Here is a 14349-nt window from a genome sequence, read left to right as displayed (position 1 = left end):
CCCCTGCTCCACTTCCACTTCCCGCTTCTTTCCAATGTGCACCCTGGCGGCCGCGGCTCAGGGCTCAAGCGGTTGGGCCCAGGTCACCCACGTGGGAGACCTGGGTTGAAATCTGGGCTCCTGGCTTCAGCCTGGCCCAGCCCTGGCCGTCGCAGGCAGGTGGGGAGTGAAGCAGCAGATGGAAGATCTCTCTTTGTGTCTCTCTCTCTCTGCCCTTCACATAGATAAAAATAAATACAAAATAAAAAATACGAAGAAACTGAAGCCAAATGGAGGTGCGAGGGGAGATGACAGAGTGACCATGTTTTGGGGCCCTGGGGCCGCCTCCAGCTGTGGCATCCATTACCGCCTTCCTCTACCTTTGCTTCCTTCTCAGTGTGTGTCCTGCATTCCCGTGGCACGGGGCAGTGGACGGGAGGACCCAAGTTTGGAAGGAATCTCCCGGGAAGGTGAGGGAGGAAACCTCGAGGGGCGTTTGCTTCTGCTCCCAGGTCCAGCTTGCGGGCTCCCGACATCGAAGCCCTGCGCCGAGAAGCCCCTCACTGGGGAAGTGGCCCCGAGGCTGCAGGTCTGACTCAGCAATCCATCCTGACATTGCTGACTCAGCAATGCAACCTGACAGCGGCTGTGTCAAAACCAAACCTGGCCGGCGCCGTGGCTCACTAGGCTAATCCTCCGCCTAGCGGCGCCGGCACACCGGGTTCTAGTCCCGGTCGGGGCGCCGGATTCTATCCCGGTTGCCCCTCTTCCAGGCCAGCTCTCTGCTGTGGCCCGGGAGTGCAGTGGAGGATGGCCCAAGTGCTTGGGCCCTGCACCCGCATGGGAGACCAGGAGGAAGCACCTGGCTCCTGGCTTCGGATCAGCACAGTGCCAACCATGGCGGCCATTGGGGGGTGAACCAACGGAAGGAAGACCTTTCTCTCTGTCTCTCTCTCTCTCACTGTCTAACTCTTTATTTAATAAATAAATTAAAAAAAACCAAAAACCCGGAGCCTCACCGAGGATGATGGCAGCCATGGCAACAGCCCTGAAGGCAAAAGATTTGGAAAAGCCTCCAATGGCGTGGCTCCGACATGATGGCCCAATCCGGAACGGAATGCACGTCCAGCCTTGGCAACAGCCCTGCGAAGCCGCTCTGCTATATTAACTAGTCAACTAGTTAATAATCCAGTAACCTAGTCAAACCTACGTTAAAGGGGGGGAAGCTGGGGCCAGCGTGGGGTGCCATGGGTTAAGCCAGCACCTGGGACACAGGAGCACTGGTTCCGGTCCCCACTGCTCCACTTCTCATCCATGTCCCTCACACTGCACCTGGGAGAGCAGCGAAGATGGCCCAAGTGCTTAGGCTCCTGCCACCCACGTAGGTGAGACCTGGATGGAGCTCCAGGCTGCTGGTTTCAGTCTGGCCATTTGGGGAGTGAACCAGTGGATGGTAGACCTCTCTCTCTCTCTCTCTCTCTCTCTCTCTCTCTCTCTCTCGTTCTCTCTCTGGCACCCTGCCTTTCAAATAAATAAAAAATAGATCTTAATTTTTTTAAAAAAGTAGTGGGGAGCTGGTTTCAGAATAGCAAGTGACCGCTGACCGCAAGGTCTGGACACAGTTTGTGTCTCGCAGAATTTGCGTCTGAGAACCCCAAGCCTAAGAAACCAGCCTGTGTCCGTGCGTCTGTGTCCCCCGGGGCTCCGAGCTCAGAGGCTGTACCTGCTTGATGGTGCTGAGGTTGGCGTTGCGGGACACGGGGAAGTTGAGGTAGATGCCCGTGGGCAGCAGGAAGTCCACCGCCACATTCTGATTCTCTTCCTTGGTCCAGAATTCCATGGGGCAGTCAACCCCAGGGGGCATTCTGCTCCGTCACTTCTCGGGTGCCCACTGTTCTGCAAAGGAGGCAAAGGCAGACGGGAGATCAACACATCCGGCTCCTGGACACCTGACACTCTGCCCCTCGGGCCTCAGCCTGCCCCGGGGGGCTGGTGGCCCCTCGCCCCAGGCCCCCATATGGGCTGAGCTGTGTGTCCTCCCAGGTGGGCAGGGTCTTGGCAGTGCCAATAGACCCACAGCAAGTCACTTCCCCCCAGGACACACACGCTGGCCACCCCATCACAGCTGCCAGCAGGCACAACGGGAGGTGGCAGGGTCTCTAATCACCCACCCCAGACCTGCCAAAGACCAAGGCTGCAGTTCTCTGAAACCTCTTCTCTCGTTTTCTAAAAAGATGTTTTTATTCATTTGAAAAGCAGAGTTAGAGGAAGAGACAGGCAGAGAGAGAGAGAGAGAGAGAGGTCTTCCATCTGCTGGTTCACTCCCCAGATGGCTGCATCAGCCGCGGCCGGGCTCAAGCACTTGGCCATCTTCCCATGCCTCCCCAGGCACCTCAGCAGGCAGCTGGGTTGGAAGCTGAGAAGTGGAGCACCAAATGGCCCAACAGTGGCTCAGGCACCTAGCAATGTTAAAATGTCTGAATCCCACAGAATCCCGGTCACACCCACCCCCGTGGGTAACGCGGCCTCAGAGGCTGCAGGGCTTCAAGTAATCTGCCTGCCTCCACCCCTCCGCCTCCGCAGCTGTTTACAATGTCCGTGCAGGGGCCGGCGCTGGGGCGTGGCAGGCTAAGCCTCCACCTCTGGCTCCAGCATCCCATATGGGTGCCAGTTCTAGTCCCGGCTGCTCCTCTTCCGATCCAGCTCTCTGCTATGGCCTGGGAAAAGCAGTGGAAGGTGGCCCAAGCATTTGGGCCCCTGCACCTGCGTTGGAGATCCAGAGGAGGCTCCTGGGTCCTGGCTTTGGATCAGCTCAGCTCCGGCTGTTCCAGCCGTTTGGGGAGTGAAGCAGCAGATGGAAGACCTCTCTCTCTCTGTCCCTCTCTCTCCCTCTGTCTGTAACTCAGCCTGTCAAATACATAAATAAATAATTTCTTAAAGATTTATTTATTTATTTGAAAGAGTTACACAGAGAGAGGAGAAGCAGAGAGAGAAAGAGAGAGAGAGAGAGAGAGGTCTTCCATCCACTGGTTCACTCCCCAATTGGCCACAATGGCCAGAGCTGTGCTGATCTGAAGCCTGGAGCCAGGAGCTTCTTCCAGGTCTCCCACACAAGTGCAGGGACCCAAGGACCTGGGCCATCTTCCACTGCTCTCCCAGGACATAGCAGAGAGCTGGATCGGAAGTGGAGCAGCCAGGTCTCCAACCAGCGCCCATATGGGATGCCGGCGCATCAGGCCAGGGTGTTAACCCGCTGAGCCACAGCGCCAGCCCCTTAAATCTTTAAAAAAAAAAAAAAAAAGAGCATCCATACGCATTTTCACACATTCCCTTGGCCACTATGCAGCCACAAACACTTCCTAATATCTCTGCTGCTTTCAAACTTTGTACCTAGTGAGGCCTCGCAAGGCGCTCAGCCTGGCAGTGCTGAAGTTTGCCTGAGGATGGACACGCCCATTCACACGCCCACGTGGGAGTTCCCTTGGTGGAGAAACCTCCTATTAGAATTGGCGTTACTACAAACACTGCTACAACGGACAGGTGGCCCACACCTCCCACTGTGTGTACAATGAACGCTGTCCACGAGGAACACCATGAGCCACAGAGCTGTGACAAGACAAAAAGTTCACGGAAATGCATCTTGGGAAAAACCACGCATTTTGCACCCAAAGAAACTTATTCCACTTTCCATGAACCTTTCAAAGTCTCCTTGTATCTTGTTGAACTCAATATATCCCCCCAAATGGTCAGATCAACATTTAATCCGTATAGAAAACTTACTAATGAGTTTTTTAAAAGATTTATTCCATTTATTCAAAAGTCAGAGTTACAGAGAGAGAGGAGTGAGCGAGAGAGAGAGAGAGAGAGGAGAGAGAGAGAGAGAGAGAGAGAGAGAGAGAGAGAGAGAGAGAGATCTTCCATCTGCTGATTCACTCCCCCAAATGGCTACAATGGCCAGGGCTGGGCCAGATCTGGGCCAAGCTGAAGTCAGGAGCCAGGACCTTCCTCCCGGTCTCCCATATGGGTGCAGGGGCCAAAGGACCCGAGCCATCTTCTGCTGCTTTCCCAGGCATGTTAGCAGGGAGCTGGACGGGAAGTGGAGAAGCCAGGACCCAAATTGGTGCCCATGTGGGATGCCAGCACTGGAGGTGGTGGCTTAACCTGCTACGCCACAACACCTGCCCCACGAATGAGACATTTTGCATTCCTGTCGTTGGTATGCAGCCTTTGGAATCTGGCGTGTATGTTACACCCAGGGTCACCACAATTTCATTTCTAGATTGGCTTCAGAAACACCTGGCCTGCATGCAGACGTCATACAGTCTGCAGGTGAAAGGCGGGTTCACAGACTCAGCTTGCCCCAAACACACTAGAAACTTTTTCAATAAATGAGACACGGATCAACTGTAAAATTTAAGTGAACGTACACTGAAGGTTCGGAAAAGCCACTCCTCGGTGACACCGCGCGCACCTCGAGGACCATAACCTGTGACAGCTACAACCGTGGCACCAACCGTACTGTCATCCGACTGATCCCAAAGCATCAGTACCACCCGGCCCAGCAGGTGACTGGCACTCGTTTCTTCTTCTTCTTTTTTATTTTTAAAGATTTATTTATTTATTTATTTATTTGAAAGGCATAGAGTTACAGAGAGGCAGAGAGAGAGAGAGATCTTCCACCTGCTGGTTCACTCCCCAGATAGCCACAATGGCTGGAGCTGCACCAGTCCGAAGTCAGGAGCCAGGAGCTTCTTCCAGGTCTCCCACGCAGGTGCAGGGGCCCAAGGACTTGGGCCATCTTTTGCTGCTTTCCCAGGCCATAGCAGAGAGCTGGATTGGAAGTGGAGCAGCCAGGACTCGAACTGGCGCCCTCATGAGGTGCCAGCACTGCAGGTGGTGGCTTTACCCGCTATACCACAGTGCCAGCCCCAAGGTACTCATTTCTGCCAATCGGATGAGTAGAAATGCCTGTAGGCTTTGTGTGTTTTCCCGGCGGCTGGGGGCGCTATTTACTGGGTTCTTATTGGTTTGTTATGTTTCTTTATATATTCTAGATTCCATTCCTTTGCCAATTAAACAAGCTGGAAATATCTACTAGTCTGAGTCATTTTTGCACTGTTTAAGATATCTTTTGGAGGAGCAGGAGTTTTCAATATTGATGTAGTCAACTTTATCAATCTCTTAAATTTTTAAAAAAATATTTCCCTATCTAGCCTAGGTTACTTTCTCCTAGATTTAAAATGAGTTCTGAAAATTGCTGAAAGGCAGGGTGCGTGTTATGGTGCAGGTCGCTGCTTGGGGCCTGCACTACACCCCATGGTTCAGGTCTCAGCTGCTCCGCTTCTGATCCAGCTCCCTGCTAATGCACCTGGGAAGCAGCAAGGAGGGCCCGAGTGCTTGGGCCCCTGCCACCCATACGGGAGGCCCAGATGGAGTTTCTGGCTCCTGGCTCTGGCCGGGCCCAGCTATTGCAGGCACTGGGGGAGTGCACCAGCAGATGGAAGACCTCCCTCTTTCTGTCATTCTGAGTTTCAGATAAATAAATTTTGAAAACATGACAGAGTCAGGCCTTCTCCTCGGTGGGCGCAGAGGCTGCTGGGAGCAGCAGGAGCCACGCTTCCCCCAGAGCGAGCCAGGCCACCACTACTGGCCGCCACTTCCTGCTGGCGAAACCACACCCACTTCAGGTTCCTCTTCCTGAGCATGGCCAGGCCAAAGCCTTCCTTGTCCTGTTTTTTTTTTGTTTGTTTTTTTCCCCTTAAGATTTGTTTATTTATTTGAAAGGTGGAGTGACACGGAGAGGGAGAGAGAGGTTTCCAGCTGCTGGCTCACTCCCCGAGCTGGGAAGCAGAGCAGCCAGGACTCGAACCAGCACTCTGACGTGGGGTGCTGGGAAAAGCCTTCCTTTTGATTCAAAACTTGGGGGACAGTCGGGAATCCTGGAGAATCTGTTTACGATGCTAATCATACTTTGGGGCCCGGCGCTGTGGTGCAGTGGGTAAAGCTGCTGCTTGCAGGGCCAGCATTCCATATGGGCGCCTGTTTGAGTCCTGGCTGCTCCACTTCCATCCAGCTCTCTGCTGTGGCCTGGGAAAGCAATAGAAGGTGGCCCAAGTGCTTCGGCCGCTTCCACCCATGTGGAAGAAGCTCCTGGCTCCTGGCTTCAGATTGGTGCAGCTCTGGCCATTGTGGCCAATTGGGGAGTGAACCAGTGGATGGAAGACCTCTCTCTGTCTCTCTGTAGCTCTGCCTTTCAAATAAATAAATAAATCTTTAAAAAAGTTAGTTTGGCTAAACTCCGAAGTCAACAGTTGCATTTGGCCACCAACTCAAGGCGCGCTCACGAGGCAGTGCTAACCAAGGGCCTGGCTCCTCTGCCTCCTCTTTTTTTATTCATTTTTTAAAGATTTATTTTATTTGAAAGGCAGAGTTAGAGAGAGACAGCGACAGGCAGAGAACTCTTTTCCATCCACTTGTTCACTCCCTAAATGGTTGCAATGGCCAGGGGCTGGGCCAGGCTGAAGCCAGGAACCTGGAGCTTCATCTGGTTCTCCTACATGGGTAGTAGAGACTCAAGCACTTGGACCATCCTTCGCTGCCTTCCCAGGCCATTAGCAGGGAGCTGGATCAGAAGAGGGACTGCCGGGATTGGAACCAGCGCCCAAATGAGATGCTGGCATCGCAGGTGGTGGCTCTATCCACTGTGCCACAGCGCTGCCCGTTCCCCCTTCTGTCTACTGAAGACTCTGATTGGCTTCATTTTCCGTCCTAGAACCGGCAGCATTTCGTCCCACAAAACAGAGCGAACGTCCCTACAAGGCTCTTCCCGGGAGTCGCCTGCCTCTACGAGCCGAGCCTGGTCCTGTGGGCCACCTCCACTGGGCCACTCTGGGCTGGACGGTGGCACCGTCAGGCCCCAGGGGTTTCTCCTGTTCAGGCCAAGCACTGCTGGTACTGCTGGCTGCTCTCCATACCCCAGTTTTCAGATCCTTTGGCCAGAGTTTGGAACTCTGAACCAACAAGATGCTCAGATGATGCGACAGGTCTAGCCACAGAATGTTCTCCAGGCTCCTATGTGCTTGCCCTAGCATGCTCACCCTAAGGAAGCTTCTTGTGTCCGCAGCACTGAGCTCACCTGCCGCCCTCTCTCCAGGTGTTCTGCATGGCAAGCCCAGGGCTGCTCGCCTGTCCAAGAAGCCGTTTTCTGAATCTGACCGCGAGGATTCCCGTTTGTCTTTTTTTTTTTTTTTTTTTTTTTTAATTTTTTGACAGGCAGAGTGGACAGTGAGAGAGAGAGACAGAGAGAAAGGTCTTCCTTTGCCGTTGGTTCACCCTCCAATGGCCGCCGTGGTAGGCGCGCTGCGGCCAGCGTACCGCGCTGATCCGAAGCCAGGAGCCAGGTGCTTCTCCTGGTCTCCCATGGGGTGCAGGGCACAAGCACTTGGGCCATCCTCCACTGCACTCCTGGGCCATAGCAGAGAGCTGGCCTGGAAGAGGGGCAACTGGGACAGGATCGGTGCCCTGACAGGGACTAGAACCCGGTGTGCCGGCGCCGCAAGGCGGAGGATTAGCCTACTGAGCCGCGGCGCCGGCCTCCCGTTTGTCTTTGCTCGTTTCCCCTCGTGGACATAACTGGCACCCAAGTATTTTCGTACTGAGGTTCTGTGTCCATCACTCATCTGAGATATGCTGATTCCTCTGGTATTTATGGAGCCTGAGTAACAGCCAGGAGCTGTGTGATGTGTGGGGAATGAGACCAGGTGAGCGGCCGGCGTCCCAGCAGGGGACACAGATCTGCAGGTGCATAGGTAGGAGGGTGGGGGGACCACGCCCAGAGGGTGCAGTGAGCCCAGTGATGTTGCAATGGAGGACAGAGCCTGGCATGGGCCTCTGCCGAGGACACAGGAACCAGTCATGGCCACAGCACCCCATGGGACAGCAGCAAGAGCTGGGGGGGGGGGGGGGGGGAAGGGGCAGCATAGTCCAGAACTGACCCCTGTTGGCCACAGCAGAGGGGTGGGGGGGTGGGGCAGGTGGAAGAGGTCAGCATAGGGCCTTTTGTTTTTTAAGATTATTTATTTATTTATTTGAAAGGCAGAGTTATAGGGGAGGGAGAGAAAAGAGAGAGAAAGAAAGAGAGAGGAGAGGGAGAGAGAGAGAGAGAGATATTCCAACTCACTTCCAAATGGGTGCAATAGCCAGGGCTGGACCAGACTGAAGCCAGGAGCCTGGAACTCCATCTGGTGCCCCACATGGGTGGCAGCAGCCAAGCACTTGGGCCATCTTCTGCTGCCTTCCCAGGCTCATTAGCAGGGAGCTGCATAAGGTGTAGAGCAGCCAGGACTCAAACAGGAGCCCATATCAGATGTCAGTGTTGCAGGCCATGGCTTCACCCACTACACCACAACGCTGGCCCCCAATATACTGATATTTTTCAACTTTTAACATACTTTATAAAATGAACTTGTGTCCGGCCGGCGCCGTGGCTCAACAGGCTAATCCTCCGCCTTGCGGCGCCAGCACACCGGGTTCTAGTCCTGGTCGGGGCGCTGGATTCTGTCCTGATTGCCACTCTTCCAGGCCAGCTCTCTGCTATGGCCAGGGAGTGCAGTGGAGGATGGCCCAAGTCCTTGGGCCCCGCACCCCATGGGAGACCAGGATAAGCAACTGGCTCCTGCCTTTGGAACAGCGCGGTGCACCAGCCACAGTGCGCCAGCTGCGGCAGCCATTGGAGGGTGAAGGAAGACCTTTCTCTCTGTCTCTCTCTCTCACTGTCCACTCTGCCTGTCAAAAAGTAAAAAAAAAAAAAAAAAAATTAACTTGTGTCTCCTGCACACACACACACGCACGCACGCACACACACGCACTCACGCACATATCCCCCATCTTCCCAATATCGCTATGTGATCATTTTTCTTAAATCATTCTTTAGTGCTACATTATTATGACTATGTAAATATTCAAAGCTGAGCCACAGTGTACTATGACTTGCTTTTTGTTTTTCAATATTTTTTTTTGATAGGCAGACTGGACAGTGAGAGAGAGAGACAGAGAGAAAGGTCTTCCTTCCATTGGTTCACCCCCCAATGGCCGCTGCAGCCGGCGCACTGTGGCCGGTGCACCATGCTGATCTGAAGCCAGGAGCCAGGTGTCTCCTGGTCTCCCATGCGGGTACAGGACCCAAGGACCTGGGCCATCCTCCACTGCACTTCTGGGCCACAGCAGAGAGCTGGACTGGAAGAGGGGCAACCGGGACAGAATCCGGCGCCCCAACCAGGACTAGAACCTGGTGTGCTGGCGCCACAGGCGGAGGATTAGCCTATTAAGCCACGGCGCCGGCCCTGATTTGCTTTTACTGTTTAACTTTTTGTTTTTCCTGTAGTTGATAGTTGCCTAAGTTTTCATTTCCTTTGTTTTCTGTGTATGAGTCACCATCTCTACTCCAAACTCCCCAAGAGAACCACACAACTCCTCAATATTCAGCAAACTGAGTGCTAATGTATCAACTCCATCCATTTCCTTACAGATATCCTTCTTAGCTGACTTGCTTTGAATCGGACTGGTTGCTCTGTAGACTGCACACCTGTTGTACGGTTGGATCTTCTCTTCATCATTATTATGGGATTCCCTTCACTACTCCCTCAGCCAGTCAGAGCCCTTGGCTACAAGTAGAGAAGCTAGGGCCAGCGCCGTGGCTCACTTAGTTAATCCTCTGCCTGCGGCACCGGCATTCCATATGGGCGCCGGGTTCTAGTCCTGGTTGCTCCTCTTCCAGTCCAGCTCTCTGATGTGGTCCGGGAGGGCAGTGGAGGATGGCCCAAGTGCTTGGGCCCTGCACCCACATGGGAGACCAGGAGGAAGCACCTGGCTCCTGGCTTCAGATCAGCGCAGCACCGGCCGTAGCGGCCATTTGGGGGGTGAACCAACGTAAGGAAGACCTTTCTCTCTCTCTCTCTCACTCTCTATCTGTCAAATAAATACAAAAATTTTTTAAAAAGTAACAAGTAGAGAAGCTGACTCTCCCTGGGTCAGCAGGGAGGGGACCACACGTCACCTGACATGTTTCGTCAACTGGGAGACTTTTCAAAGGTCAGCGAGAGTTTGAGAAAGAATTAGCAGTTAGTACACTGAAAACAGCAAATACAAAGATGAGGGAATTGTGTTTTTTTATTTAAAAATTATTTTAATTTTTTGGGCCGGCGCTGCGGCTCACTAGGCTAATCCTCCGCCTAGCGGCGCTGGCACACCGGGTTCTAGTCCCGGTCGGGGCACCGATCCTGTCCCGGTTGCCCCTCTTCCAGGCCAGCTCTCTGCTGTGGTCAGGGAAGTGCAGTGGAGGATGGCCCAAGTGCTTGGGCCCTGCACCCACATGGGAGACCAAGAGAAGCACCTGGCTCCTGGCTTCGGATCAGCGCGGTGTGCCAGCCGCAGCGCGCCTACCGCGGCGGCCATTGGAGGGTGAACCAACGGCAAAAGGAAGACCTTTCTCTCTGTCTCTCTCTCACTGTCCACTCTGCCTGTCAAAAATAAAAATAAATAAATAAATAAATAAGAAATGAGTCTTTGTTAAAAAAATATTTTAATTTTATTTGGAAGGTAAATAAACAGAGAGGCAGGCAGACAGACACACGTCTTCCATATGCTAATTCACTCTCCAAATGCCAGCCTGCAGCCAGGAGCCCAGTACTCAATCTGGGGTTCCCACATGGGTGCCCGGACCCAACTACTTGGTCTGGGCCCTGCTGCTCCCAAGGTTGTGCAGTAGCAGGGGACTGGAATCAGAGGCAGAGCCGGGGCTTGAACCCTGGAACTCTGACATGGATGCAGGCATCCTAAGCAGTAGCTCAGCCACTCTGCCAAACCCCATTCCAAGATGAGGTCATTTTTAACTCCAGAAAAAACAAACAACTGAACAAGAAAAAAAATAATTCTCTACTATGTGGAAACCACAATGCAGAAGCATGTCTATGATAAAACTGCTACGACCACCAACCCCAGGGGCCAGTTTGTGCCCTGCACCTTCTATCCAGAGACCCCACCTTGCTGCCAGCACCACAGCCACGCACAGAGTGCCCCCTTCCTCCTCGAGTCCCTCAGACGTGGCCTCAGGATCAGACAGTGATGGAAATTCTAGACCCACTGCGAGACACGCTCTGGACAGCAACCTACAGCCTGGGCACTGGGCCGGCACCCCCAGGCTCCACAGGCCTACCTGCTCTTTGGCCTCCAAGGGTGCACAGCTGGCTGCTTGCTTGTACCTCCGCACATTCGGTTCTTCCTGCACGTGGGGTGCACGGTGCAGAGGTTGCTAAGGACGTGGCACTGGGTAAGACCAAGAGAATTCCTTCAAGGCTTTTGGTTCTACTTTCTGGAAATCCTTTTTCCCTTCTAATTCTTCTGCTGAAATGTTCACGTTTGCTATCATGGCTGTGATATCTAAGAGCCTGGCGGTTACGATGCCTGCGTTCTGGAGTGGGTGTTGGGTACGTGGTTAAGACGCCACTTGGACACCTGTATCCCACACTGGTTTGGGCCCCGGCTCCTCTGCTTCTGACCCAGCTGCCTGCTGATACAGGAGGCCATGGGTGACGGCTCAGCATGTGGGCCCTGCTACCCACATGGGAGGCCCCAACAGAGCTCTGTGCTCCTGGCTTCAGCCTGGCCCAGCCCTGGCCGTTGCAAGCATTTGATGAGTAGTGAACCCGCAGACTGAGGCTCTCTTGGTTGTTCTCTCTCTTTCTGATTCTGCTATTTAAATAAAGTGAAAATAAATAAACAATTTTAAAAATATGCTCACGTCCCATATCGGAGTACCTGAGTACCTGGGTTGGATTCCCAGCTCCCACACCTGACTCCAGCTCCAGCGCCAGCCCAGCCCTGGCCATTACGGGCTTTGGGGAGTGAACCAGCAGATGGGAAGCTCTCTCTCTCTCTCTCCCTCTCCCCCCCCCCCTTCCCGTCTTTCGTTCTATCTCTCAGGAGGCAGGACTTTGGCACAGCAGTCAAGAGCTTACTGCTTTGTCAGTGAGCTTTGATAACAACCACCACCACGTTGATCACTTCTGAATTCTTTCGTTTTTTGGCCTGTGTCTATGTCTTTCACACCTGCCGGCCTCATTCTTAGCGGGACAATCAAGTTCTAGAGACACTAAACCTGCTGTGCACAGGACGTTCCACTGGATGCTTGGCGGGAACAAAGCATCAAGCACCTGTCAGAAGCCCGGAGCCACTCTTCCCTCCAGGCCAGTTTCCCCAGGGAAGTTCTTCAAGGCTGTGCCTGGAGGCTGAGTTTAGGCCAGGATGCTAAGTTTGGGGAGTCCGCCGGGACAGGCCCTGCTGTTGCTTTGTAAACATTTTATTTGGGGACAGGAGTTGTGGCATAATGGATTAAACTACCGCTTGGGACGGTCACATCCCATATTGGAGTCCTGGTTACTCTGTTTCTGATCCAGCTCCCTGCTAATGCACCTGGGAGGTCAGCAGATGGCCCACGTGCCTGGGCCCCTGCCACTCACGAGGGAGACCTGGATGGCGCTCCAGGCTCCTGGCTTCCGCCTGGCCCAGCCCTGGCTGTTGCAGCCATTTGGGGAGTGAACCAGCAGAAAGAAGATATGTCTGTCTCCCTCTCTGTCACTCTGTCTTCCAATTAAATTAGCAAATCCTTAGAATCTTTATTTTATTTTGAGTATTTGACAGGTAGGGGTTGCATGGGGGGAGAGCTCCTATGCACGTTTTCACTCCCCAGATGCCTGTAACAGCCAGCACTGGGCCAGGCTGCAGCTACTGGGGCCACCACCACTCCCTCCCAGAGTCTGTATTAGCAGGACGCTGGAGTCAAGAGCTGGAGAGGAAACTGGAACCCAGGCGCTCCAACACGGGTTGCAGGTGTCCGAACCAGCGTCTTAACCCCAGGCCAGCCGTGCGTCCACCCCCACTGTGGAGTCTACAAACTTTCCCTTAGTCCTCCTGTTCTCCCTCCCTGGCCTGAGACCACAACACCGCCTCCAGGAAGTCTGCCATCTTCCGCCAGGTGGGCTGAAGTAGAGTCTGTTGCTCTCACACAAACTTCCAACCACTCTTCCTGCTCCCGGCCCTCCCAGCCCCCATCTTGGGAACTCTCCAGAACCCCCCTCCCGAGCCCCCACAGCCCAGGACCCTCGAAGTTCTCTGCTCAGCTCCCCTCTCCCCTCGCTGCGTGGATGGTCCAAGTGTTTGCTCTCTTCGCCCTGCTCTATCCTCTACTTTTCTGCTCTCTTACGGATTTGTGTTTTCAATTCTTTATTTTCCTTTAAAGATGCATTTGTTCACTTGAAAGGCAGAGCCACAGGGAGGAGAGACAGAGTCACAAACAGCAAAGCCGTCTACAAAGCTCTGGCAGAGTTGGGAGGACGCCTGGTTGAGGTTGAGGATAGCCTGCAAGGATGACCCCGCCCCACCCCGGCCCCTCTGCACCCGGCAGCGACAGCAGCCGCCCCAGCAGAACCCTCGGCCTATGCAGACAGCACGCCATGCACCAGACAGCACACCATGCAACCACAGAGCGTGCAAGGGACGGCGCCAGGACCCCAGAGTGGGCCACATGGCCAGGGCCCGGCCAGAGCCAGTCTCTCCTCTGTGCCTTTATCTGCACAATGACAGAGCAAACTGATCTTCCAGGCCAGCATCCCAGGTGCTGGCCAGAGCACCTGTCACAGGTGCAGGGACTGTCACCCCCCCACACACACACCCCAGAACGAACTCACAGAAACCTCCCAGTGGAAAGTGTTTCTTCTCTCCCAGACAGGCCGGCCCGGGCCTGCAGCAGCCAGATGTCAAAGGCCACGGCTTGTAAGTGGGCTCCGGGCTCCTGGGGCCAAGCAGCAGGCCCCCCCCCCCCCCGGAAGCCCAGGTCTGGCTCGCCTCGCCCACCCCTCCCTCTGAGTGCAAATTTGTGTCAGTCTCTTCCTCTGGGCACACTCGTCCCACATCCAGGTCCTGCTCTGGCTCAGTCGGGAGGGCGGGTCTGGTGGGAATTCTTAGCCTCTCCACGAAGCATCTCGGCCCCCCCCCTCACCTGGCCCCTTCCCTCAACCTACCTCTCCGGGATGGCGCAAGGAAGACCCCCAGCAAAGGCCCCTCTGCCCGGCAGGTGAGGGGAACTCCTCGGCCAGCGAGGCTCATCCCGCCCTCATCCGACTCTGAGCTCCTTATCTGTCGGAAAGAAAAGGAAAGAAAACCGTTTGACAATGAGGAGTCTGAAACCTCTGGATGGGCCCTCCACCACGGGCATCAATGCCACCTGCAGCTCCCTTGGCGGGGGGGGGGGGGGGGGGGTCCTGAAGCCAATCCCAGGAGCCCCTGCAGTGCCTGGGCAGCAATGCACGTTCGGAG

The 14349-nt window shown here is 54.4% G+C and overlaps 1 protein-coding gene across 5 annotated transcripts in view; it reads right to left on the bottom strand.

Moving 5' to 3' along the window:
- Positions 1-14349, bottom strand: part of PIK3CD (phosphatidylinositol-4,5-bisphosphate 3-kinase catalytic subunit delta) — a 41129-nt gene that overhangs the window by 10546 nt on the left and 16234 nt on the right. For 3 of the 5 annotated variants that reach the window (XM_062190389.1, XM_062190393.1, XM_062190390.1), the window contains exons 2-3: positions 14055-14169; positions 1703-1875 (exon numbers count right to left, since the gene is read on the bottom strand). In XM_062190389.1, the coding sequence (XP_062046373.1) occupies positions 1703-1843 (141 nt within the window). In that variant the 5' untranslated portion in view covers positions 1844-1875; positions 14055-14169. Of the gene's footprint in view, positions 1-1702; positions 1876-11191; positions 11278-14054; positions 14170-14349 lie in introns of those variants that run through there. The other 2 variants (XM_062190391.1, XM_062190392.1) reach the window with 2 other exon arrangements.

Source organism: Lepus europaeus, chromosome 5 (genome assembly GCF_033115175.1).
Source record: "Lepus europaeus isolate LE1 chromosome 5, mLepTim1.pri, whole genome shotgun sequence".
Taxonomy (NCBI): Eukaryota; Metazoa; Chordata; class Mammalia; order Lagomorpha; family Leporidae; genus Lepus; species Lepus europaeus.
Note: the sequence above shows the minus strand (reverse complement) of the source record. Positions and strands in the feature narration are given on the sequence as shown.